General features: G+C 45.2%; 1 protein-coding gene across 1 annotated transcript; it reads left to right on the top strand.

Moving 5' to 3' along the window:
• Positions 1 to 10,503: 10,503 nt before the first annotated feature.
• Positions 10,504 to 27,805, top strand: LOC142578254 (adenosine deaminase-like). Its single transcript, XM_075687655.1, has 6 exons — positions 10,504 to 10,529; positions 14,514 to 14,773; positions 17,630 to 17,775; positions 21,613 to 21,854; positions 27,065 to 27,191; positions 27,716 to 27,805. Exons 1-6 carry the CDS (start codon positions 10,504 to 10,506, stop codon positions 27,803 to 27,805), a joined length of 891 nt encoding a protein of 296 aa, XP_075543770.1.
• Positions 27,806 to 27,808: the final 3 nt, after the last annotated feature.

Raw genomic sequence — 27,808 nt, 5'->3', positions numbered from 1 at the left:
GAATCTAACTTGGATAAATGCGACAGCAGACTTCTCTACATGTGGGAAGCTAAGCAGTCGCTTCAGAATAGACTTAGCGGTCAGAAGCATAACAGAAAGTTAAGAAAGCGCATAGCACTCCTCAACAAAAAAATAGAAGAACATGCTAAGCAATTGACCAAGCAACAATGGGACGAGATATGTAATTCCATGGACGGACAATTAAGCACCGGCAAAACGTGGCACATGCTCAGGTTCCTGCTTGACCATGACAATAACAAGAAAAATCACATGCAAGCCATTAATAAGTTAATACACGCATATGAGGGTACAGAAGAGGAATTTCTCAATGAATTACAGCAGAAATACTTAACACAGGCACCCCCTTGCATCTATCCTAGCTACAACGGGAATACAAACGCAAAATTAGACGAGGAACTCACGGAGGCAGAAATCCGCGCGGCCCTACAAAAGTTAAACACCAAATCCGCCCCAGGCCCGGACGGTATAACCAACAAGACTCTCAGGAACCTGGATGATGAATCGATAGCCAAATTAACAGAATACATAAACGAGTGTTGGGTAAAAGGAGAAGTGCCAGCTCAATGGAAGAAAGCGACGATAACGCTTATTCCAAAACCTGGTAAGAAGCTTGAGATAGACAACCTCAGACCAATCTCCCTAACATCCTGCGTCGGAAAATTAATGGAACATGTAATTTTAAACAGAGTAGACAACTTCTTAGAGGATAATACCATATACCCAGATACAATGATAGGATTTCGGAAAAATCTTTCGACACAAGATGCGATGCTCCAACTTAAGCATCAGATAATCGATTATAACACGCGCTCGACAAGGGCCATCTTGGGCCTTGATCTTAAAAAAGCTTTCGATAATGCCAACCACGCAACCATATTGGAAAACATCGAACGAATAGGACTAGGGCAACGGACGTATAACTACATCAAGAGCTTCCTATCAGATAGGAAAGCAGTCATCTCCGTCGGAGGGCTCAAGTCGCCCGAGATCGACATAGGAGGGGCCGGCACGCCGCAAGGCGCTGTCATCTCGCCGATGCTGTTTAATCTCGTCTTGATGGGACTCCCCGAAAAATTAAATCACATAGAGTCCCTGAATCACACAATCTACGCGGACGATATTACTATCTGGACCTGTGATGGCAGCGACGGATCAATAGAACAACGACTCCAGACAGCAATTAACACAGTAGAGGAACACCTCATAGGAACAGGCCTCACATGCTCTGCAGAGAAATCTGAACTTCTATTGTACCGCCCCACACTTAGAGGCAGGCCTCCCAAAGGATACGACAGAAACAAGGCTCATGAGGAAATCAAGCTACACACCAAGAACGGGCGGAATATCCCAATAGTCAACCAGCTCAAAGTGCTGGGTCTGGTAATCGAGAACAAAGGCACAAATACGGAAACCGTAAAGAAGTTAGACACAAAGGTAACAAACACCATGAGATTAATCAAACGAATTACTAACAAGCACCAAGGTATGAAGGAAGAAAGTATCATACGGCTGATACAATCATTCGTAATCAGTCAGATCACATACATAGCAGCCTTCCACAATTGGTTTGCAGCTGAAAAGCGTAAAATTAACAACATGATAAAAAAGGCATACAAACTAGCGCTAGGGGTTCCCATCAGTACGAGCACAGATCTCTTGCTAAAGTTAGGACTCCACAACACACTGGACGAACTCATAGAAGCACAACAAACATCTCAAGCAGAGTGACTAACCAAAACCAAAACGGGACGGCATATACTAAGCAAACTAGGAATGAATTATCACAATCTATACGGGGAAAAGAGCACGATAACGAGAGAAATTCGTGACAAACTCCTAGTACCAAATATACCCAAGAACATGCATCCAGGTTACAATGACGGCAGACGCAAGAGTAGAGCAGAGAAAATTATCCGAAGCTTTGGGTCAGACGACAGAGCAACTTTCGTAGACGCGGCTGAATACCCAGACAGAAATAGCTATGTAGCAGTAATCGTAGATCACACCCAAAAACCCCTTACAAGCGTACCAGTTAATACCAAACATTCCGAGACCGCAGAGGAGGTAGCCATTGCACTAGCATTGGTCTCCACGAATGCTCGGTACATCATTAGCGATTCTCAAGCGGCCATTAGAAATTATGCAAAGGGTAGGATCTCTCCTGAGGCATGGCACATCATCAGAGTCAATGAAGCAAAGTTCTCCAATGCAGAGAGGAACGGCAGGCAATTGATCTGGTTCCCAGCGCATACGACTCCAGACATTCCCGCAGTCAACCTCAACCAGGTAGCACACCGCGAAGCTCGAGGTCTTACTCGCCGAGCTGAGCAAAGAGTGACTTCCATCGGTCAGGAGAACGCGGAGGAGGAAATCTGGAGAGAAAAAGATGTATTAACAAGATTTAGTGATATTACCAAATTCTATCAAAATCGGAGGCGGGTATTACCACCGCCTCACACTAAACTGAACAGAGCTGAGTCCGTTATTTGGAGGCGACTTCAAACAGAAACTTATACGAGTCCCGTGCAACTAAAAACTTTCTACCCCGATATATACGAGAGCGATATGTGCAAGCTATGCAAGTCTGTTAGAGCCACCCTTCAACACATGTTGTGGGGATGTGAAATATACCAAAATAAAATGGCAGTCTCCCCAGAAAATCTACGGGCGCGGTGGTCGGCCGTGCTGCTCAGCTCAGAACTCCAAGACCAACTTTGGGCCGTCCAGCGAGCCAAGGAAGCCGCACGGGAGCAGCAGCTCCCAGTGGCCATCTAGGCGGCCCCAGGCCCGGGCCTCCCAATCGCCGGATTCCAAATAAAGTTATCACACACACACACACACACTACAGGCACCCCTTCTACAATATCATGGTTCTGGAGTCTCCTGGTTTATATACCTATTGTGCTCTTTTTAGCCGAATAAAATTAATTAATCATGTGATTGTTTCACAGATTTATTTATTTATTTATTTATTGGTTGAATAACAGTTCTGTGTAGATTATTAGCGACTGTCGCACAACATTGATGCCCATTGCCGCAAATATTGTGCTGCTCCCCCCCCCCCCCCGACCTTCGCGCAAAGCCCACCGTTTCTCTCCGTTTTCCTCTGCATGGGCGTTCGAGTTAAAGGCGGCGTACGTCTTTCAGCAAATGTCAAGAGTAGGCCGATTTGCATTTCTTTTACTTATTTTACATTGAACTACCCCGGGTTCTTGCCCAATCTGCCAGAGTAGGTGGTACGCGCCACCAACGTCTAGGCTCTACGTTCGCATCTACTTCAAATGCTTCGCCACGTGTGCTTTCCAACATGCGTCAACCAGAGAGCTGGATCGGAATGCACTCTTGATGACGTGCACGCATAAGGATGAGCTGCTCGCATATGAAGTCAACGACTACGTACGTCGAAGGCATTATTTCATAATTTTGTCCCCTCGAATAAACCTGGCGGCATTGTTCGATCGCCTCTATTTGCGGTTCGCGCCCACTATGGGGGGATTGGCCAAGAATCGGACGAGCTAGAAAGGTAAATTAGTCTAGCCTCCAAAAAACTGCATTCGATACTTCTATTTTCGGTACTACTATGCCTTTCTCCTTGTTTTCTTGCATCCCGTGCCTCGTCTTGCTTGTTTTCGCGCAATATATTCTTTACTGTTGCTTGTCGGTTCTTTAGCTGTCTTTTTTTAGTTTTTTCGTTTTAGTAATTGTTTAGTCAGCTAGTCATTGACCTGAAGGCAGCACAGCCTGCAAGGTGCAGGCGTCGAAGAGCTTCGCCTTCTTTGCTCGTGCCCACTCTAACTGACGTTCACGGGTGCAGGCGCGGCGACAAAGAGGAAGTTTCGGCGTGCCACTGGGATATTTGCTCAACCGTGGAGGATTTTATATTTGCTACAAAGAGATTGTCTTGAATTCTTAAACATTTTATTTTTGTTCATTTCCTCCAGTTAGCTTTACCATTTTCAGTTTTTTAATAAAGATAGCCTAATTTCATCCAAATCTTGGCCAATCCCCCACAGTGGGTGTGCGCCATCGCATAAGGAATACCATACCATACCACTCCGCTTCCCGGCCCGGTGAGCCCAAGCTGCGCTCGAAGAGCCTTCGGTAAGTCGGCCCTGTTGAATGGGCGAGCTACCGCCGGCCAGTACCTTCGTCTTTGCCGACAGCCACTTTGTCGTTGTGGCGGTCTGCTTAATAAGGTCAAGTCACGTCTCCGCGCGCTTAGCTCACAACGGTTCGTGGCGGTCCGTTCCTATCTTCGGCCCCTAAGAGTAGGTTCCTATGGGTGGGCAGCGCAACCCGGACGAGAGACGAGACTGCGCTCGCATTGTGTACTTCCTCTCGTCTCTTGTCCGGGTCGAGCTGCTCACCCGTAGGAACACGTTCCATCACCAACTCGCCCAGCTTGCCGTGTTAATCCCTAAGAGTAGACGTTCAGAGTATTCTAGCTGCGTCCGTCTTACGGCACACTACGGTCAAAATTATCCAGCTTTAGCGTTGCAAGGGGCTCCTTAGATATCTTTTGAATGCATCGAGGTGAGATGATTACATGGAGATATGTTGTCGTTACGCGTGGGCGCATGATCTAGGCATTGTAGAAACGGGCGTTACGCTTTATTTTATGAAATTACATTTGAAGGTCACGCGGGCAATGCTACCGCCACACAGGCGAGCACGCCACACAGCGTGCTCGCCTGTGTGGCGGTAGCACTGCCACACAGGCCAAAATTTTATCTTACCAACTTTTATCTTACCAAAAACTCTAGAGTTTTTGGTAAGATAAGATTGCAGCCAATCCTGACGCTGTGGACATAATATCAGCTTGCCGATTGCGAAGAACACTTAGATCGAAAACTTCTGCGAATTCGGCCGCACATTCTGTAGAACTCGCGTGACACATTCTTTATCGACACGCGCTGCCCTACGACATGAATTTAATTCCTCCCATGAATGCTCGCAGCTCGCACAGTTTTGCAATGCATTGACGACATGCCCGTCGCGTCAGTGAGGCTTCGCGCTGGAGAATACGTCTCGAAACAGTGCAAGTTATTACGAAAGAGGTGATTTAAATAACGGCCGCGGCACGAATAAGTCAAAGGAATGCCTCTTCGCGTTTCGCTCGGGGTCGTTCAGCTGTGCCTTGTTGCACGTGCGGCCATTCACGGGAGGTCCTAGAATACGTTTTCATAAGCTGTCCTAAGTTCTTCAACAACGAAGACGTGGTTTGAGGACAACAATGCGTGTATCAGCCGTCCGTCGATCGCTCTAACCGAAAAAGATAGAGCCGTTCTCGACAAATGGCAAACGTGTTGATAGTATCAGCACGTGGAGTAGGTATTTAACATGTAAGGACAGTTTTGCTGTTTGCGTTAAGAGTTTGCTTGCTCAGTTTCTTTCTGTTGTTATTGGGGACACATATTTTGCTTTGCCTTTAATAAAACTTTCGTTGTGAGTTCAGCGCTGGGGTGTGTCTACTGTCCCCGTCCGTGTAATAAGTTGCGGTGTCTTCTTCTTCTCCGCCAAGACCAAGAAAAGGGCAGAGAGCATGCGCCTGAAGTATATTGAGGGTTTTCTTTCTATATGAGTAACCCCTGCAAACAGACTAACAACAGGCTACAGAACAACTAGCTGGCGCCTGAAAAAAAAGGAGACACTCTAACTACTACTTGTGCTACAGTCATGGTGAACGTTAGACAGCGCAATCGGACGAAGTACAAGAGGAGAACGCTAAGCACACGGATGCTGCAAAAGTTTTTAAAGTCGACAGCACCAGCCATGGCCTATGAGATTCATTTATCTCCCTATAACCGCACAAAGATGATGTGTTGGAACACTAGGCGACTCGTTCCTTTCCGAAAATCAAACATTTTCTTTTAATTGTGAAAAAATTCATGTTTTTTTATTTTTTTCAGCAATGTGTCAGCAATTTATAGTGTGAGCGCAATACACAACCTCCTAATTTTCGGCTTTTGTGAGCCTTCTAGTTGGGCGGTGATCCTCGAAGAACTGAGGTCTCAACGCCTGCTCCCTGAGAACGTGCCTTCAGCCTCGTCCGTTCTTCGTGTCACGACCTAAACCACTTTCAAGATGGCCGTAGCGTTCCCAAGGTTCAAGGTGCGCTTCGCATTTGTTCAAATGCTTAAAGGGCGACTACAGACCTATATCAACTCAATTTATGCAGCTAAAGCGTTGTTTCAAAACAGTGATTTCGCTTATTTGGCGGGAAAAAAGTTGATTAAAAAGAAGGAATAATGGGAGCTCCAAACATTGCTTTCTTGAATTCCGCATCGAAACCACAGAGCCAGCACGTCGGTGTGACCTCAGTGATTGCAATGTTTTTTCTATTATACAGGGAATTTTTGCGCAGGCGAAGTTCTTGAAACTTAGGTTGAGTTTTCGGTTCTGTTAGAAAGCTACATAACCCACCCTGAACGGTAAACAATTCAGCGGCAAACAACAATAAACAACCATGGACGCTGTCAGAATCTATGACATCATGGCGATCTGATGCAGCGGGTGGAGAGGGTAGGATTAGAAGGGGGTTGTCTGACAATTAGAGCAAGTTCTGACACTTAGATTCCAATATGAAAACCTCGCTTCGACAAGCTTGTACAAATCGGTTAACATTAAATTGTGTGTCATCACATCACATAAGTTGAAAGCTTTAGCATTCACGGTAACAGAAAAAAAAGTCACTTGTTTAAAATTAGCAGCAATCTTCGAAGTCACCAATGCGGCTTTCTCAGAAAGAAACGTTGGCAGTTGAAGAAGAATTCTTAGTGCGGAGGCTGAGGTACTGCTGTCGGGTTATTTTTCCTTTGACAAAACATACTCCACCTTACGGATTATTTTCGCAGGACTTATTTGCTTTATTCATGGCCCTCCAAAATCGTACTGGCACCCTTTTCCTCAATGCATGCTGGCTTGATCTCAGAGGCCACGTTTTACCAGCATTGAAGGACACTGGTTGTAATCATTGTATGCACCCGTGTAAATATATGTAACTGTTATACGCACGTCTATGGGTGAATAAATTTTCTTCCTATAGCTGCAAGTGGGCAAAAAGAATGCTCCACTAATTTAATTCCCACATTAGTATGAACAGCAGTTAAGAGCCGTGGCATGCGTGTGTTAAACAAAGGTCCCTGTTGCTGTTCATCACTCAACTCAACTGAACATTTCTGTTGTTGTTGTTCCTGCCAATTCAAGGCACATGGACCTGGCTAAAATGACGGATACTTTGAGTAGTCTCGGCCACACGTCGTCGGTTTGTGCAGTCGCACAGCAGCTGTCGACTTTGTCAACGTGGTTCGTCTGTATGCCGTCAACAGACATGGCGATCTTGCTCTCTTGGTAAAAATGCACATATATGGTGTTTCAAAATCGCAGCCGACCACTTTACAAGCTTAGCCTAATTTATTTCAGTGCTTAGTTGCAAACACTTGAATGGTTTGTCTTGCGCGCTGATGGAGATAAAAGTGCAGGAGGAAAATTCGAAACGCTTGTTTAGAGTATACTTTAGCACTTGGCACTTTACTACAAGTTCTTATAAAATACTTAACATGACCACACGCTGTGGTTCTTGATGGTGCGCGGTGACGCAATGTTCCTTTCTCCAGGTCATGCTGCATACTCACTTGGACGGCCACATACGCCATACGACTATCATGGAGTACGCAAAGTAAGGACCTTTTCTCTCTGACACTTTCGTATACAGTCGCTCAGACGCTGTCGAAGTGCCGTGGAAACAAAGCGCTGGCTAACTCGACCAATTGTCACTGCAATGGCAATTTTTCCATCAATTTTTTATCATTTAGCCTGTAGTTTCGAAACATTCTTTATGTGATAACACAAAGCGTTTCTCTCGCTTTCGATCCCTAGAAAGGTATCTTTTATCAGAAGACACGTAATGGTTTAATTAATACAACGGAACTTAGTCATCCACTAATGTGCGAAGTAGAAAAAGGTAAGTTAGTCCATTCGTAAATAATGATGCATATAGCTCCCTTGCAGGAGGTTATCGCAGTTACAAACAGAAGTGAGGCATGTGAGGATGGGCTAATTAGTACTTGGTGTTAACGAAGCAAACGAGAAAAATACACAGAAAAGAAACGTCGCAGCTTTCAGTTCAGCGTAGTTTACAGATATTGGTGTGCGCAGTGATTGTTAACGACACATGACTTGTAATGACGTAGAAATGCAATGCAGGTAGTTAACATGTTTCATTTTGGCATCGCGCTGACTCCATTGCGACAGAGAAATTCGAATGGGAAAGCGTAACAATTGACCGTTAGCAAAAATGATGGAGCGCATGCGCAATAAAGGCTGCTTTACCACAATAAACTATCGTCCACAGCCTATCAGGAAAAACTTAGTCCACTTGTAAACAATCGTGTACATAAGCTAACTTGCATGGGGCTCTGGGGCGCTATAGCAGAATGCTATTCCAAAGTGCTTCTATTTCATTTCTGAAATCAGCCCTCTCCGACTGGTCAAACATTTATTGACACCTCCCCCCCCCCCCTCCATCCTTCACTTCGGCTGTCTGTCACTCGACACCACAAAATCCGCGAAAACTCCCCACCTGATATTACGTGTAACACTCAGAATGCAAGTATGGACTCAACAAAAAAATTATTTCCTATGCTATATTTTTTTTTGCCATGACCCTCAGCTATTGGCGAAAAGTTTTCGGGCTGCGCCCACTTTGTCTGGTACTGGATACTCGGAAGTGCCGGAAAGAATGAACTTATTTGAGTATACTTATAATTTCTGCGTGGCAGTACAGCGTTGTCGAGCCCTTCGGCACGTTTACGACATCGCTCTGCCAACTTTTGTTCGCTAGGGATCCGTGTTAGTGACATCTGTAACCTTCCGTTGCACGCCATCGTGATGTGTGACCAGCCATGGCAAGCTATGCATTGGGAAGCGGACTAGTCGCAAATGCCGGCACCACCTGTCTCTTCTGGTTACATAATTTCACTACGCTGGCTCGGCCCCTCCAAAACCCTCTCCATTTCAGCGTGCTCCTCACCTCTTGTCAGCCAATTAGATAAGAAGAACTGCTGAATGTAGGCAACGTCACTCGCTTTGAAAGCAAACAAAAATGACCTATAAACGAGGAGAGCGTTTGATTGGGCTCTTCAGACAACGCTGCGGTTTACCGCCCAATGCTCGCGTCGGTGGTTACGTAAAGTTGACGCTAGGACACTGGAATGTAAACAGAAGGGACTAGTTTTACGTTATAGGGCCGTAGGTCCACAGTGAAAAATTTGACACAGGAGCGAAGCAAGTGAGGATCAGCAAGTTAGTTGATGAATGATAGCTAATTAAGGATAAAGGAGACATCCACCCAATCGTAGTAGTTTCTACAGAGGAAACCCATACGGGTTCCTCGAGAGAAAATCCTCGCAGTTGAAGAAAAATTCGTCCTGGTCCGGGACTGGAACCGTAGACCACCGCCTTTCGGGGGCAGCCGCTCTACCACCTGAGCTAACCAGGCGGCTAGCAGACGGCAGGGGGAAGTCGAATTTGTCAACAACTCGGAGCAGAGGCAAGAGTTTGACACAATAGTTCTGCGGAAACCCATAAGGTGGGTTCCTCGAAAGAAAAGCCTCGAAACCCACGTTGCGAGTTTCGAGGCTTTTCTTTCGAGGAACCCACCTTAAGGGATTCTTTTGTAGCAATCGCTACAATTGGGTGGATGTCTCACTTTCCCTTAATTACTTCTCCCCACCTTGCGCGTTTCCGCAGAGCTGTTACGGCAAACTCTTGTCTTTGCTTCAAATTGTTTACAAATTCGACTTCACCCTTACATCTGCTAGCCGCCTGGTTAGCTCAGATGGTAGAGCGGCTGCCCCGGAAAGGCGGTGGTCCCGGATTCGAGTCCCCGACCAGAACGGATTTTTCTTCAACTACAAGGATTTTCTTTCGAGGAACCCGTATGGATTACCTTTGTAGCATTTTCTACGATTCGGTGGATGTCTCATTTTCCTTTAGTTAACTACTTCTCCCCACCTTGCGGGTTTCCGCAGAACTATTACCTCAATGATAATTAATTCAGTGACCCACCATATTGGATGGGAGTTCAACTTTGATAAAGCTTATAGAATGGGAGAAATACCTACCATCTCGGTGGGAGAAAAGCTGGAGGGGAACTACTATTACATGTAATTCAAGCCCGCAATTATTTTTTTGGTGGGAAAACAGCCTTGCAGGGCAGCCAAATTGCATAACTTTGCAGATATTTCATTGGAATAGGTGCTTCGTAGATACGGTGCCGAGAAAGTGCTCTTTCTTGCAGGAGAACAGTGGAATGTACACATACTCAGCCTACAGACTGCATTAGCTACAAATTGTCATAACCTTTACACTCAATTTCATTACAGGAAGAAAAATATTGATCTCGGCTATGCCAACCTTCAAGACTGCTTGAAGAAAACAAGGCCGGCTAAACCGAGCACACTCCAGAACTACCTGAAGGAGATGCCCAATTACCTGAGAGTCATTGTGTAAGCACTGTCGCTAACGTTCTGCATTCGTGGGCTTGGTTCGTGCTCGCCAGTAACTGTGCTATCAGCACAGGCATTGACGCTCATGGCCAGACATGTTTGGCAGCGCGTCGTTGCACGAATGAGCTAGCGGGCATTTCCCAGTTCCCCGAGAAGACGTCGCAGCAGAGCATTCGTGGTGGTTGCATAGTAGATAATGTCAGACTCGCGCGAGCGTGTAAAAGCAACAGCTAGACCTGTCCCTTTGCGAATACGGGACCCGACAGTAGTGTTTCGAGTTTCCTACGATCTTTCGGCGATATTTTTTGGAAACGGAAATATAACGGCGCGAAAACACAGGACACAGTAAGGAGACCCACTAGGCGTACAACACTGCGTGTGGGTCCCCTTACTGTATGACTATGTCCTGTGCTTCGCGCTGTATTATTTCCGTTCCGTCCCCCGACCCCCGCAAAAGAAAAAAATCTGAAATAGAAAGAAACTGCCGCTCCAGCTCAAGCCGCAACCCAAGTTTACCGGTGATTCGGAGGTAATGTTTCGGATGGCTAAGGGATTCTCGTCATAGCTCGACCTATTGCACAGAAGAGTGCCACGAGCTAAGCGGCGTCCTTTTACATTTTACGCCATTTTCGAAGATTGTCTCAAGCCAGTAATATTCAAAGAAAAAAAAAAGAATATCTGGCGACAGGGCACACAACGGCGTTCACGGGCTCGAAGTTACAGAATCTAGCACTTTCGTATAGAATAACTTAACTTTGACATTTATTCTGACTCACTGAAGAAACAAAAATTATAAACGAGCAGATGCATATGACGCCAAACATAGGCACGCATACATTATTGAAAGAGCAGGCTTTTACGTCAAACTTGAGTCGCTGTGAGCGCTTGAATATTGATTAGGCGTTTTTTTCGTAGAATGCAAAACACTAGAAGTGTCGTCAGAAGAATACAGCCCACAGGGCGTTTGAGGAAGGCTTAATACGAAGGGCGTACAGCTGCGCATCTACATACCTTCATCTTTCTTTACCTTGATATGAAAGGAACGAAAAAAAGAACACTATGGGCAGAGCACAGAACTAGCGAGATGGTAAATAATTCTTGTAATTCTCAAGAACCTTCACGCACGGCCGACACAACACGGGAATAAGCTTGCCGGGCGGCTACAAATCAAATGAAGTTGGGTGAGATTTCACTGCGAAGGAAATGCCCACAAGGAGACTTTTATGGCCGGTCTAACCGCATAGCGCTTGCCCGGCGGTCAACAGCTGATATAGCAAAACCATGTGAAACCCACAACACAAGGCAGAAACATGGCACAGTAAGCTGGCGCATTCCTTCTAGTTTAGAGGGGGGAGACAAGACTTTAGAAATACAGCATAGAAGCGATGTAAAATTTTAGCCATGGAAGAGACCTTTTACGCAATATTATTTATTTCATTATTCTATTTTATTTTTGCGTGTGTTGGTCGTGCAGCATTTTCTCGCTAAGACTGTTAGAAATTACTAGTATCTAATGCTTTCTTTCTCTCTTACTTTTTTCGCAATGTAAACGGTTTATCTTTCTAGTCTAAGCCTTTGTCATAGGTCGAGTGCGGCCCATATATTTCTCAGGGAGGGGTACCTGCACTATCGACCTGACCGTGACTTCTAGCACGTTCATTTTCAAACAATAATTTCAATTTGATTGGGATAAGGAAGTTTAATAAAATTTAGTTAAAATTGCGCTTCACATTTAGTGCCAACATTGAGCGACATAGGTGTAATGTTTCCCAGCACACCAAAGAGCCCGCGAAGAAACGTACTTTTGCTAGCCATCATTGATCCACCGTTGAGGCCACGGATCCATTGTAGGGCTTCATATTTCATCCGCTAGATGGCGACATTGATCCTGCAGGTCTGCGACCGCGACATAAGAACGTATTTGAGTTGAAACGTTGTGATTTTGTGATGCAATCTCTGGCAGCCGACCTTAAGCTCAGCTCCCACCGGGCGTTTGAGCTGGAAGTTTACAATCAAGCTGTATTCGAGCAAGTAATGTAAGAGTAGCCGTGTATACAAGAGTGACACCACTCGGTCCTCACCATATTCAAGAAAGCTTCAGTAAAAGGTGGTTTCTTAGATGCATCGTAGTATCAAGACAGTCTTTTGCCAGGGATAGGTCTTCGTAATTATTAAAAGATGTGCATTAAGCAAACTATTTTTGTTTCCTGGCAGTCAATTTTCGTGTCTTCTGGCATAAGTAAATGCGTAATCACTGTGTCCCTCTTGTAACAACCAATTTTCTCATTAAGCCGGCGATTGTCAATAATCACCTACTAAATAATTCACCTGTGGCGCATGTTGCAAATGTAGGGTTGAATCTGTGTTCACGATACCTCCATTCTTTTGGTACACTGGGAACATCTTCAATTTCGGTGCACCAATTCCCAAACTTGCGGGGAAATACCTTTGCGTCCCACAAACCACTTCATCGAATAGCCTTCGTTTCTTCTCAGTATTCAGACGCTTGCGTTAGCGCGTAGTTAACCAAAATACCACCCATTTTAGAATCTCGCATAAATAGTAAAGCCACATTCTCATCCACGTAGCAAAGGTAAATACTGATGACTAGCTAAGTATTTGCCTATCCCAAAGCCTATTATTGATTGATTTCATTTCACATCTTTTCACATTATTTCATTGTGTGCGAAGAAATGATACACTAGACTAGTTCCCACAGCGGTCCAACTCAGTTTGCAGAGATGCGGTACCCTTTCTAGATATGAGGCAGTGAAAGGTTGTGCGAGCCGAACGTGCTACCAGAGGAATCGGAGTAACCACGTTATTGAGTTTGTATTGGACCTAGATCGCGCTGCTAGGTTGAATGCATGGGAGCAACCCGAGCACTTCGAGCTGAAGCACGGCGCTCTAAACGAATCAGGTGATTACGTTCAGAGTGCTCGACTCCAAACAACCGAATGTAAACTGCACTGCGGGAGCACTTCATAGGGTTCTAAAGCGACCAGTCGAATGTGCTAGAAGTATACACGAGTTTTTTTTTTTTTTCATACTGACCGCAAGTTTGTGTGTTAGCAGATACTGCAAGTCTGTACGGTGACCCTGCATTCAGGACTGTGGCGTCATATTGCAGGATTTGAAACGCACTTGACTGTTCTATTTTATCGTCCGTGACGAAACGATTGTATCGCATAAACTAAAGGAATTTCTTTCCCGAAAAGTGGCAATAAAGAATGTAAGTGAACCACCAGTACATAATATCCCGCGCATCTGGCTTCAAATGGAAGGTAAATGTATTGGTTATTGCTTGTTCTTTATTTTAAAAAGAAATTAAAACCAATTCCCTGTGTGGCAGATAGCACATTTACAGCAGTTAGATTGAGGAGCGCAAAAGAGGTGACGCTACCGGCTCTGACACCATACGATACTATCCATGTGTCTGGCTTGAAATGAGAGGTAAACCTCTCGGTCATCAGTTCTTGTTTACGCCTGAAAAAAATATATTGCAGCCGATTTTCCACATAGCTGTGTCTCGTGAAGTTATACGAACGTAGCCGTCATGGCCGGGCTGGCCACATTCATTCGTCTTGTCGCCTCTCCAGTAATGAATATATCATTTTTGCAAAAATCTCCTCTAGTAGGACTCATCACGCGCTGAACATTACACCTTTTTTCGCACGCATTAATACTTTTAAGTATAGCTTTTTCCCTAAAACAATTGAAACGTGGAATTCGCTACCAGGAACCAGCCGTTCTCTCCCATTAAACGAATTCTTGTCTGTGCTCCCTCAACATTGCGCTTAACTTTCTTTCTTTGTTGCCTATTGTATTTCTTGTATTTCTTTTCTGTATTATATTGTATTATCCTCTCCTGCTATAGACCCACTAGGGGCTGCAGTATGTGAAAATAAATAAATAAGTAAGACGCGCGACTTTGTGCTCACCCTCAGCCTAGCCGCGCCGCACTTTCTGCCTGCGACTGCGCAGTGGCGACCGCGATGCCCTGACGCGGATTGCATACGAGGCCGCCGTGGACCAGGCCAACTGCGGCGTCATCTACAGCGAGATGCGCCTGTTCGCGCAGATGATGAGCAGCACCATGTCGAGCCTGCCCAAGGGCTCGGGCCCCATGACCCTCAACACGACGCGAGAGGTGGTCGACGCCACGCTTGCGGGATTCAAAAAGGCCGAGGACGAGTGCGGCATCAAGACGCGCCTCGTGCTCGCCTGCTTTAGGGACAAGCCCGGTGAGAACGGCGGCGACAATATACTCGTAGTGGAAGCGCCAGTTATGCGGTCTTCTACCTTTTTATGGCGCAGGCGCTGTTCGGTAAATGACTGAGGCTGATGGTTCTACTTCTGTTTCTGAAAATTAGTCATTTTATTCCTTTCCATGTACACATAAGAAAGTGAAGTGCACCCATCCCACCGTTTCTATCAAGCCTAAATAACGTGAGTGAAGTCATCTTTCGCCACCTTAAAGATCGTCCTCAATGCCCTAATGCCTTGACAACGCCTTTTTCCACGTCTTGTTCTGTGTGAAAGTAACGTCCTTGCTTACCGTTCTCCGAAGCATCGCAGCGATCCCCTTAGTCGCCCTAAAGTCCAGATGCGGTACTCTCCGACTACTTTCTGAGCTTATGTAAAAACGGACGTTGATTTGATATGGAACAAGGCGTAGTAAAGACATAAGAGGCAGTTGCAAAGCAGGTGTGAAAAGATGGCTGGACCAATGTTATCTAGGCTTGGTAGAAGAGGCGGGACGTGTACATTTTACTTACTTGGGAGCATAAAGCAAGGACTAAAAGTGCCGATGAATAATTTTCAAAAATAAAAATTTCAGAGCATCGGTTTCAGTCTTTATTGAACAACCCTCGCAGATAATCATCATTATCATCGACGTATTCACCTGCTCCCACGGGCTCTGTCTGTGAACCACCGAATAAAATCGTTGCTTCGCTACCTGTCGTGCGAGAGGCAGTAAAATCGATACCCACGTACTCTCCACCACTTGTAAGGTCGAACCGACACTTTCATTCGGTGACTCCTAGACAGAGCCCGTAAGAGTTCTTGCGGTCCACGGGGCTTCACGACAGACTCTAAGAACGCCGCCCCCTACCGCTCTGTAGTGTATGCGCTTTGTTCGTGCTTGTCTCCCTTTCTTTCTATCTCCCCCTTCCCCTCTGTTTCTCTTTTTATCCCCCTTAACCTTACCCCCTGCGCAGGGTAGCCAACCGGAACTACCTCTGGTTAACCTCCCTGCCTTTCTCTGCATTATTTTCTCTCTCTCTCTCTATCTCCATGATAATGGTGATTGTATACAATGAAAAGGATGAAGAACATAACGATAAGGAACGCTTACAACATTTATGAATTTGACCTGGTACCCACAGGGGTGCACGCATGGACGCAGTACTTTCATTATGCTTTTTCTTTGATTCTAATTCGATGCCGGTGCTTTGCGGTAGACAGATAGGTTCATGTCGCGCCTTGCTACGGACGTCCTCAAAAAAAAAAAAAAAAAAGACGCTCACGTTAGAATCTATGAAGCTGTATTAAAGCGTCTAATTAAGTGTTATACATCTGAGTGCGAAGCGTGCAACTGTTTTTTTTTTAACTGTTAATGTTTATGTACCACACAGTTCACATCCTATGCCAAAATTGAAATGCCAGTGCAGGCGGGTGCATGCTTTGAAACGTCCACGCTCGTACGAGGACAAATATGATGCATGGTGTTTGTCGAGGAAGAAATTTATTTATTTATTTATTTATTTATTTATTTATTTATTTATTTATTTATTTATTTATTTATTTATTTACACATGCTGTAGCACATACACGGCTGTTGCAGGGGTGAGAGTGGTTTAGCAAAAAGCAACATCGAAAGAAAGCGCATCAACGAATAAATCAAGCGAAAGCGAAACAAATGCAAGAAGACTATGCAGATACCATGCACTGTAAGAATCGATGTTATGCGAATGTTGTTCTGAACTATGCGAATCATATCGCAGATCGTTTGGGGTTCTGCATAGCGTTGCTAGATGAACCAGCGTGTTTGTGTAGGGCGAGTAATTGTGCGAGGGACGCGAGAGAGAGAGAGAGAGAGAGAGAGAGAGAGAGAGAGAGAGAGAGAGAGAGAGAGAGAGAGAGAGAGAGAGTGCGTGTGCGTGTGTGAGTGTGTGTGACAATGCAAGCAAAACTACGCTAACAGCGATAACGATGGTACAGAAGCGACGGCGATGGCACGACTACTGATTTTTTGTTTTAACTCCCGTGAAGAAACGTTGCAACCCGTTCCGTGGTTCAGAACCCTGATTCATCTACTATTCGCACTTGGGATTCAATCGTGCTTGTAAAGCTATTGATTATAATGTATCCTTCTAAATTTCCAATCAATCCTAGTTTTTTGAACAAAGCAAGGCACTCTCTGTCAACATGCGTAATCATTACGAATTCTTGCATTTATAACGCAATATGTTGTTGAATACGATCAACTTGCGAAGCCACAAGTCTGTTCTAAGCGACAAGGGCGAAGTTCAGGTAAATATGCACTGCCCGTAATTCCCAAGCTGGCTGAACAACCACGCTTGCAGCTCCAGAAGACACTAGTGTCAAAGTTCGCGCTAGTGATTTTTTTGTAGCAAACTATACTGTCAAACTATAGCAAAATATATTGTAAACATGGCGGCTTTATCGCTTCTGGCGTCTGCAGTTTGGCAAAGCATGAAGTTCGAGGCCTGTTCCCATTAACGACTCGGAGGAGCATTCAAGAGGCACAGACGAAGGCAACTTGTCATTTTTTTTTTTAATTCGAAGCCAGGCAAGTATCAGTGCCAAGTGCTGCTATATTAAACAATTGGGATCATTCAATGCGATCTTGACGCGAAATTTGAAAGAACGGAGCAGCGGTAACCGCGAAATGTTCTTCCTACAATTTTGAGAGAGAAAGAGAGAGAGAGAGAGAGCACAACGTTCGTCTATATATTTGAAAAGTCATTTATACCGGTATCGTGCACTGAAATGCAGTGCACAGGTTTGCTTTTCGCCTGCCCGGGAGATTTGTGGCTGTTTTCGTGTGACCAGTGCGGGTTGTTTCTACGCAGAATGGGCTGACGAGGTTGTGACCCTGTGCCAGGAATACAAAGGCAAAGGCGTTGTCGGCATGGACGTGTGCGGAGTGTTCGCCCCGAAGCAGACCGAGAAGGAGGGCGAGGAGATCCTTCATCCGCAGGTCATCAGTGCCTTCAAGGTGACCGTGGCTCACGTATAGCAACGAGTCGAGCGGCCTGCGTAGAGCAAGGACCGCGCAGGACGTATAGTACTCGTAGCACGTTTTCAGCGTTGTGTAAGTCGCACGCTTACCTCACGTAGTGCTACGCGTGCCCTGTATTATGATGTGAATTGCATTTGATAGAGCCTAACGCCTTTAGGAAGCGGGAACAGGGCCGGCGTCGCGATCCCGTGATATAGATGCCCCCGACGCCTCGCACTGGATTCGTTCGTGTTTTAACGTCGATTTACCAAACGATAACGTTTACGTAGGCTAGCAGGTACACGTCGGAATAGAAGCAGCGCGAAATAGCGGGGGCAAAGCAAGAAAACTAATGACAAGTCGTCTGCGTTCTTGTTCTGCCCCGTTCTTTCACGCTGTTTTGACTCCAGCGTCGGTTCAGAATAGCCTTGGTGCGTAGAGTACGCAGGGGGAGTGGTACACAGCGCAGTCGTGGTAGGTAAATTGCTTCGTGTTGTGTCATCCTGATGTATAAATACTTGCTAGGCGTATTAACAACTGCTAATGCTTGTAAATTCCCTGAAGAGCGTTTATCAAAGTTGCCTTCTCCACAAGAAGAGACTTTGTGAGGTGAAGCCCGCTTGGATTGTATCTTTAGAGACGTGCATATACTGGAATTAGTTGCGTGGCTGTACGTATCTGTATTTTGCGGGTTCGTGTCCAACCGATAACGTAATGGTAACAATAACAAGTACCATAATAACAGAACAATAAATAATAATAAATGCGTAACAGCCAGCATTTACGCTCGGTCTCCTGGTTTTCTGAGACCGGCGCTCTACCGACTGCGTCTTTACGTGCCGTAGGCTAAGAGAATCACTTAACTACTGAAACAACATGTCAGGCGCGCGTGTTTGGATACACTGGCGATGGTGTTAGCGCCTAGGGGTGCGTGGTCGTACAAGTGAGATGGTAGTAGCAAGTTTTTTGCCGCAGCAGTCATGCCTGGTTATAATGGGTCAATTGAGTGATTCTTCATTTGGAGACAAATGCAACCGACAGTGACAACACGTGACGCCACCCTGCTAACTCGTTAAAACTAAGACGCTAAGGATGACAAAACAATGCTTGAGCAGATAGGTACACCTATCGAACCGTCTGCCAGCCTGTCTGAGGCACTTTACCCCTGTTTACATCTGCTTTTATCCCACAATTGAGTCGTCGTAATTCGTGGGAATTTGGGGAAAATATTGCATCTTTATAATCAGTATGTTTATAGCATTTCTACGTTTCGATTAGGTTCTCTGTTTCGACTAGATTTTGTTCTCCTAAAAATTGAGTAGGATGATATAGAATGTTGTATTTGTAACTTTTCCGTTGTCTTCTGAAAGAACAGGATATTAGCAAATGGTTGACAGTCAAAACCATTCCCCAAGCTTCGCAGAAGGGTCCTTCATCCTCATGAAAAAAGGCATACGTGTATGTTAAGCACGCGTGGTCAGTTCTAGGTCCCAGCACAGTATTATTTCGTAGAACCTTTCATAGTGTCTGCAACTTTTAGATTTTCTCAGGGGGCGTTTGTTTTTTGCTTAGCTGATCCGATTCCGTCTGTCATTTAGCCATCACTGCACTTCTAGGTGGGGTAATCGGGCGTGCCAAACTGGTTTATCTTGTGCTTATATATACAGCGCATCTGATTTTTCAGTCTCTGTAATTCCAGTGTGGCTGGTAATCCAGAACAACGTAAAAAAAGAAAGAAAGAAAAATCAAAACGGCATTATTGCGTTGTATCCAATAACTATATTTTGTGGAACAATTGGTGTTTTTTTATTTTACTTTTTTTGTGTTCATCCCCGGAATCTGGGGCTTTAACAATGTGGACGTGGCAGCAGTATGACGCAAGAAGAGAGCATCCATGAAAACACAAATGACCGTCACATGCAACGCTACATTGTTTCCAAGAGCGCAGCGAGAACTTGTACAAATATTTTTTTTACTTGAAGCACGTGGTGTCGGTTTTAGTTGAGAGCGAACCGTTCGGAAAGTACATGATGCGCGTGTGGAAACACAAGACAAAGGGCACCGAGCGCTCTCTACCAAGCAACAAAACAATGGATGTGTGTCGACTTAATTTTTTTTTGGTCGAAGTGGCATGTAGAGTCATGCTTATCGGTAGCCGGATAGTACGTGTTTCCTAAGTATGTACAATGTTTCAAATAAGTAGTGTTGAAAATAATTTAAAACACTCAAATTCATACTCATTTTCAGAATACGATTCACTTACATTTTACAAATTACGAGAGCATGCAACGAAGTTGTTGCAGCATTGTTCGCTAAAGCAAACCTCCCGAAACAATAGCTATATACGCAGTAAAGTAGCGAAGTTAAGGTTCTTCTATCAGCTATACCCGTATATATGCATATTAAGCGTACATCCGAGCCTGTACGTGCGACATTCTGGCTGAATTTCACCACGTTACCACGTTACCCCAACGTTACCGCCACGTTACCCCAAATGCAAACTGTGAAAGCTTACATTTTTTAAAACTCAACCTTTTAAACACTCATCCCTTGTTAAAACTGCAAAAGACTGGAACAAACAAACTATAGATTCAATCATATTTGACGGCACCGATTGCCTCACCACCTCTTAAAAGAAGTTGGCAATATTTATTGTGTAATTTGTTGTTATAATTTTGTGTTTGCACACTGTTTAGTTATAAGCCTGAGAATGGCTCGTTGAGTTTATTTATATCGTGGTAATACCCATCCTGTAACACGCCGACAAGAAATCGGGCTATTGGAAGTCAATAAATTCGTCCGGTGCAGCTCGCCCTCCTTGTGACGCTCGATGACTAAAGAGCGGGCTAAATGAGCAAATGGTATTGTCAAGTTTGCATCATTCTGCGAGCACAAACACTGCTGCCTTATGGGAGTTATGATAGGCGACATGAGCTATACGGCAAGTAGTGGTAGGCTACGGTATAGTTAGGGTAGCTGTGGAAGACTGGGCGCTTTCGTAGGCTTCGCCACGATGTCAGCGCTATTGAACCGCGGACGTTTGTGACAAACATTAGTTTTACTAAAGGGCGCAACCCTGTAACAGTCGTCATCAAAAACATCGTCGGTGTCACACGAAGACCAACCACAAAAAAATTTCACTGCAAGATTGCTTATAAATGAGTGGTACACATACTTTAGAAGCAATCTTAGCAAAGCTGAAGGCCCAGTAATGATCGTTTTATTGTTAGCAGCCTCTAAATAGCCTCTAAGCAGGCACCGCATGCACCTGCTGGTAAATCGGTACGAGGCAAATCGAGCACGTCAGCTTCGAGGTTTCTCAGCGTCTCGCGGGCAGCCGTGAGCGCCGCCTCATCTGCGTGGTCATGCCGACGTGCAGCGCTCTTTCTCAACGTTCTGAGCAACGTGTGTCTTCGAGCGAGGTGGTGACAGATCCCAAGTCCTTCTGCATTTTTTTTTCAATATTAATATAACAAACACTCATTTTTTTTATCTTTCCTAGACGCATTCCCTCGTCTTTCAAGCTTGAAATTTTGCACGGAAACTGCTCGGACGCTTCATTGCACTTGGCCTCTAAAGACACGGTAGCTCACGAACCGGTTGCTAGTGTTGCTTGCAGACTTCGTTTACGCTCATGAGTCCGACACCTAGACGGTGTCGGCACATTCGCGTAAGAGATGTCTACCTTGTTTTCATCTGCCGAAGTTTCTCAAAACTGCAAATCGCTCAGATACGCCAAACCCTAAGGGAACACCCAGCAACTGTTAGGAGAGAGTCGGGCCGCCGGCGCCGGGTTTGAGCTCGACCGCTGTGCTCGTTCCCCTCTCTTGACAGAAAGCGGCAACCCTGGGCGTGCACCGCACGGCTCACGCGGGCGAAGCCGGACCCCCGAGCAACATCGCGCGCGCCGTCCAAGAGCTGGGCACCGAGCGCATCGGTCACGGCTACGCGGCCATGCGCGACGGTGGCGAGGCCTTCAAGCTGGCCATATCCAAGAACATCCACTTCGAGGTCTGCCCCAACAGCAGCTACCTGACCGGAGCCGTCAAAACGACCGAGGAACACCCTATGATGGCGTAGGTGTGGCTGCATTGGATAGATTAGATAGATAGATAGATAGATAGATAGATAGATAGATAGATAGATAGATAGATAGATAGATAGATAGATAGATAGATAGATAGATAGATAGATAGATAGATAGATAGATAGATAGATAGATAGATAGATAGATAGATAGATAAATAGATAGATAGATAGATAGATAGATAGATAGATAGATAGATAGATAGATAGATAGATAGATAGATAGATAGATAGATAGATAGATGAACATGCATGAGATAGTATTTTATTCAATCAATCAATCAATCAATCAATTAATGAATGAATGAATCAATCAATCATATATTTGTTTGTTTGTTTGACGTACCCAGAAACGAAATTGAAATCCCGATTGCTGGCACATGCTTACAGCAATAAAAAAATGTACAATGCTGGCAAAAAAAAAAAGATAGGCAGAACATAAATAAAATTGAGAACAACTGGGGCTAATACGAGAGTACAAACACATTGAATATAATAGTACAATTGGGAACAGGCAGTTTAGATATAGCGAAACGAAAGGCAAATTGAATAGAAAACGGAGGAGAAAATGAACAGCCTGTACAACTGACATTGCAAAGCTCAGAAGAAACAATGACAATGACTTATGTAAACTACTGAGATCAGAAAGTCGAGTGTTATAGTTTGTTTTATATGGACAGTTGAATATTGACTTAATTGCGCGGAATTTGAAATTCGAATTCCAAATGATGACCCTTGCTCGAAATTCTAAACATGATAAAACTGAGGAATTCGGGGCAGGTAAGGATTCCATGACGGGATTTGAAGGGAAACAGAATCTCAGCATGATTACGTCGGCAGCAAAATGGTGGCTGTGATAATTCAACAAGGCTAAAACAAGATCTACTGACTATGATGATAATAATGATGATGATGAGAATAATTTCATTTAATGTACTTTTTTATTGCGTCCAGGAACAACACTGAGGTCTGAGTGCGCAGTGAAAGAAGAAAAGGTAGGAATGTAAGACAACTGCAACAAATATTATGGGATAAAAAACTATATAAAATAAAAAAAGCATCTGCATAAATAGCGACATACGAAGCAACGATACAGCAATAACACAATTGCGGAACGGAGTTCGCATGCGGAACGAGAAAGATACTGTGAAGACAGGATAGGGTTGCAGCTAGAAAGAAGGATGAAGAGAAAGTGCGAAGCTCCGAACAGAAAAAAAGAAAAACTTGGAAATGTAAAAGTTGGGCTAGTTGTTGGGTACTACTTAACTATGTTTACATCACAAGGCTTCACGTGAACGAAAGACTAGGACACGACAGCCCTGACTTACAGCTGAATCTTTAATCAGCGAGATAACACTTGTATGCCATTTTAGAATGCAAGCACAGACGCACTGCTGGCTTCTAATCGCACAGACATCAGTTCTGCATGACATCAGGGACCACGGGTTACGTTCACAACTAAATGTAAACGCACACGCATTGTTGTCATCTAATCGCACAATAGTTACGTGTGATATCAGGTACACGGATTATTCATGCGGTCTACCGCTCCTTATCGGTTAGTGGCGATCGTTGGCACGTTGACATAAGTGTTTCTGCATCTTGCCTTCTCAGCAGCCTCGATTATTTCTCTGGTTGTTTTTGAGATATTTCTGCCTACGACCGCGCAGGCTTCAAAATTCGGCCTGCAGCCACGCTCTTTACAGAGAATGGCCGAATTACCTTCTATGCCTCGCCTCACATTGTTGTCATGTTCGCGCAAGCGGTCATTCTCTCCTTTCGTCCAAGTAAAGCCTTCCGCTTGTAAGCATAGCTAAGAAAGAAAACGCGTTTTGAAAGATATCGAAATTGAGAATTTCATCGTTGCAAAGATTTTGCACTCTGTGGAGAAGTGAGCGTCTGCTGAGAGAGGCAGGAACGTCAAAGGGTCTGTGTTCCCAGGTGGTCTTCTGCGGAAGCCGCGCTGTAACAGAAGCTAGTGGATTCGAACGGGTAATAATTCCAAGAACGATTCTGTACTAAAAGAAAGAAAAAAAAGACGACGTCAGTACGACTACTTCGGAATAAGTGATGGAAGTCTAGGATAATTATTCAATCTCGAGAAGTTGTTGGTGCTCGAGGTCCAAATACAAACGGCATTTATATACAGCGTACTCATTACCTTTTTACCGTTCAATTAGCATGCTATTTGAATAGGTTGTGCCATTCCACCCCACTGAGGCGTATTCAAGTAATGGGAGACAGATGGATGTGAAAAACTTGAGGAAGGGGACCGGGATACGGAAATCTCTTGTAAGTCTGCAGACGGAACAGAGCGTGTGAAAGCCTTGTGATGCTACGCGCTTAGAGTGGGTGGAGAAGCTTAACGTACTACCAAAAAGCACACCGAGATTGCTATATGTTGACAACCCTATAGTCAACACTGCACGATCGGCCGAATACGGGAAGACGGTATTATGGGTATTACGCGAATATGAACAAAAAGAATAATTTCAGATGAATTTCGAGTCAGCCCGTTTGATCGGCACCGTTCGGAGAATGATAATAGGTCGAACTGCAGAGCGCTGCAGTCCTCAATACTGTGCATCTCCTTAAATACTTTGATGTGGCTATGAATTTTCACGCCATATGAAGTTCCGATTATTTCTTTCGGTGCGTTTACTGGCCAGAAGCAGTTATGCACAAGCTCACAGATCGCGGTGTTGGCGCTGGCTGTTGTAACTTCTGATGCATAACGTATACGCTTTGTTAATATACAAGAAGTACACAAAAGACAAAAACAAACAAAAAAAAAACGAAATCGGGAGAGAAACTTATGAATTTTCACGTGTTGGAATGCGAAAGCACTACAGTTATTTTGGTGAAATGTTTATTTTATACACTCACTTTATACGCTCATGACGTGGCGTTACCTCCTCCCCATTGGCTACGCCGTCAGCTGCCCCATGACGCATGCACTAGGCACACCTTTAGTGAGCCAGAACTGTAGAGCACTACAGTCCCTTTGGTGAAATGTTTATTTTATACACTCACTTTATACGCTCATGACGTGGCGTTACCTCCTCCCCATTGGCTACGCCGTCAGCTGCCCCATGACGCATGCACTAGGCACACCTTTAGTGAGCCAGAACTGTAGAGCACTACAGTCCCTTTGGTGAAATGTTTATTTTATACACTCACTTTATACGCTCATGACGTGGCGTTACCTCCTCCCTATTGGCTACGCCGTCAGCTGCCCCATGACGCATGCACTAGGCACACCTTTAGTGAGCCAGAACTGTAGAGCACTACAGTCCCTTTGGTGAAATGTTTATTTTATACACTCACTTTATACGCTCATGACGTGGCGTTACCTCCTCCCCATTGGCTACGCCGTCAGCTGCCCCATGACGCATGCACTAGGCACACCTTTAGTGAGCCAGAACTGTAGAGCACTACAGTCCCTTTGGTGAAATGTTTATTTTATACACTCACTTTATACGCTCATGACGTGGCGTTACCTCCTCCCCATTGGCTACGCCGTCAGCTGCCCCATGACGCATGCACTAAGCACACCTTTAGTGAGCCAGAACTGTAGAGCACTACAGTCCCTTTGGTGAAATGTTTATTTTATACACTCACTTTATACGCTCATGACGTGGCGTTACCTCCTCCCTATTGGCTACGCCGTCAGCTGCCCCATGACGCATGCACTAGGCACACCTTTAGTGAGCCAGAACTGTAGAGCACTACAGTCCCTTTGGTGAAATGTTTATTTTATACACTCACTTTATACGCTCATGACGTGGCGTTACCTCCTCCCCATTGGCTACGCCGTCAGCTGCCCCATGACGCATGCACTAGGCACACCTTTAGTGAGCCAGAACTGTAGAGCACTACAGTCCCTTTGGTGAAATGTTTATTTTATACACTCACTTTATACGCTCATGACGTGGCGTTACCTCCTCCCCATTGGCTACGCCGTCAGCTGTCCCATGACGCATGCACTAGGCACACCTTTAGCGAGCCAGGACTGTAGAGCACTACAGTCCCTTTGGTGAAATGTTTATTTTATACACTCACTTTATACGCTCATGACGTGGCGTTACCTCCTCCCCATTGGCTACGCCGTCAGCTGCCCCATGACGCATGCACTAAGCACACCTTTAGTCAGCCAGAACCGTAAACCTGCGTGGAGTCGGGAAAGCGCGCTCCTCCCGCACCTCAGAGGCCCGGGTTGTATTCCCACCCAGACCAAAATGTACCAATTTTTTTTTCAGAGCCATTGGTTTAGTTTGTTTACAGGAACCTCCCTGATAAATTTGACGTCAATTCGAGCATTTTCTGACGTGTTTTTACTTTTTGCGCCGGCAGCCATTTTTGGTGCCACCTTTCGGTCACGCCGATAGATCTTTCGTGTAATGGGGCATGTAATTCTTTCGCATTAATAAATGTTAACGACTAAAAACGACAGCAACAGAGCTATAAAATTATAAACTAGAATAGAATCCTGTGGGAAGTGCTCGATGTCAAAAGTGGCACCGCCTGCTCTTAGGGCTCGCCAACTGCCTACGTAAGCCTTGCCTGCTACGGATAAATAATAATAACAAAAACCGAAAAAGAAATGTGTGTGTGTGTTCGTGTGTGTAGGCGGAAGTGAACTAGCTTTATGGCGCATTCAATTGGCAGAACGGGAACAGAGGCAAAGAGCAGAGAAGTACATCAGCCGAAGTGTGACTGCTTGCTCCTTCATTGAAACGTTCCACGCGCTCCGAGAGCAGGCGCGAGGGCGAAGGTGCATCACATGACTCCAAATCCGCGGTGATTATCAAGCGAACTTCGCCTATCAGCAGCCATTGCATGCTGGCGCACACTGAACCAAAACGAGGAAAACACAAACAAAATGAAAACAATACGACGCCCTCGCGTCACGTGACTTCATTCTCACAACGTTTTTTTTTTTTCGCGCGGGAGCAGCCCGAACTGCTCTCGAATACTCTAGGCGTCGCCAAATTGCTCCTCATTTGATCACAGTGCTCCTACTTCTGCTCGCCCATTGGAACGCAGCTACTCTCGAGAGAGCATATTGCGGACACTTTTTGAGCGCTCCTGTTTTCTGTTTTCCCAAATAGAATGCTCCATGAGATTAGATGCCTGAAGTAACCTTCTGGAGCGTCGGTAATTTTTTTTTCTCAATTTTCTGGCGATATTTCATCGGCAGTTGCAAGAAGCAAAACGCCAGCTTCTCGATGAGCACCGACGACCCGACCATCACGCACACGGATATCGACGACGAGTACTGGCTGGCACTCAGGCTCGGACTCACGCCCCAGGACATCATTCAGACGGTGGGTGTTGCGAGTGTTGCGTGATGCACCTGACAGTGCGGCTCCATTCTGACGTCGCTTGATTTCAGCAGTGTTAACTTGGCGAGTGCCAACCAAGGTGTCGTGATTGCGTGACTGCGAATGGGCAAATTTTTTTGCGGCTGATGCTCTTTCATAATTTCAGTTGTAAGTGTGCGTCCGTCCCACCTCTGTCTCTCAGTTCCCTGTGCTCTCGCGCTCTGTTTTATTATTCTCAAAAGATCCATGCTAACTAGCCCGTTGTACTACAGTTCTTCGATACCATTAGCGAAGATAGTCATCCGAAGACAAAAATTCCTCGTTCGTCAGCGAAAGGCTACATACATTCGCCCCCAGATGTAACTTGCATTAATCCTTTCCTGTTCCTTTCTTGGCCAGCCGTGAAGAATGCCCACCAGCACGAAAGTTTTAAGGAAGTATTTTTGCATTAACTTACGTTCCGGGCTCCGATACGAGTCTCGCTAGAATTGTCGAATTGAAACGGCTGCACTTTTCACTGCTTTCAGAACCACAACGCCATTGAGAACTGCTTCCTGCCCCCGGACGAAAAAGAGTCTCTGCGCAAGTGGTTCGACCAGCTCAACGGGCTCTCGTAGGAT

The sequence above is a fragment of the Dermacentor variabilis genome, chromosome 4, assembly GCF_050947875.1.
Source record: "Dermacentor variabilis isolate Ectoservices chromosome 4, ASM5094787v1, whole genome shotgun sequence".
Classification (NCBI taxonomy): domain Eukaryota; kingdom Metazoa; phylum Arthropoda; class Arachnida; order Ixodida; family Ixodidae; genus Dermacentor; species Dermacentor variabilis.
Note: the sequence above shows the minus strand (reverse complement) of the source record. Positions and strands in the feature narration are given on the sequence as shown.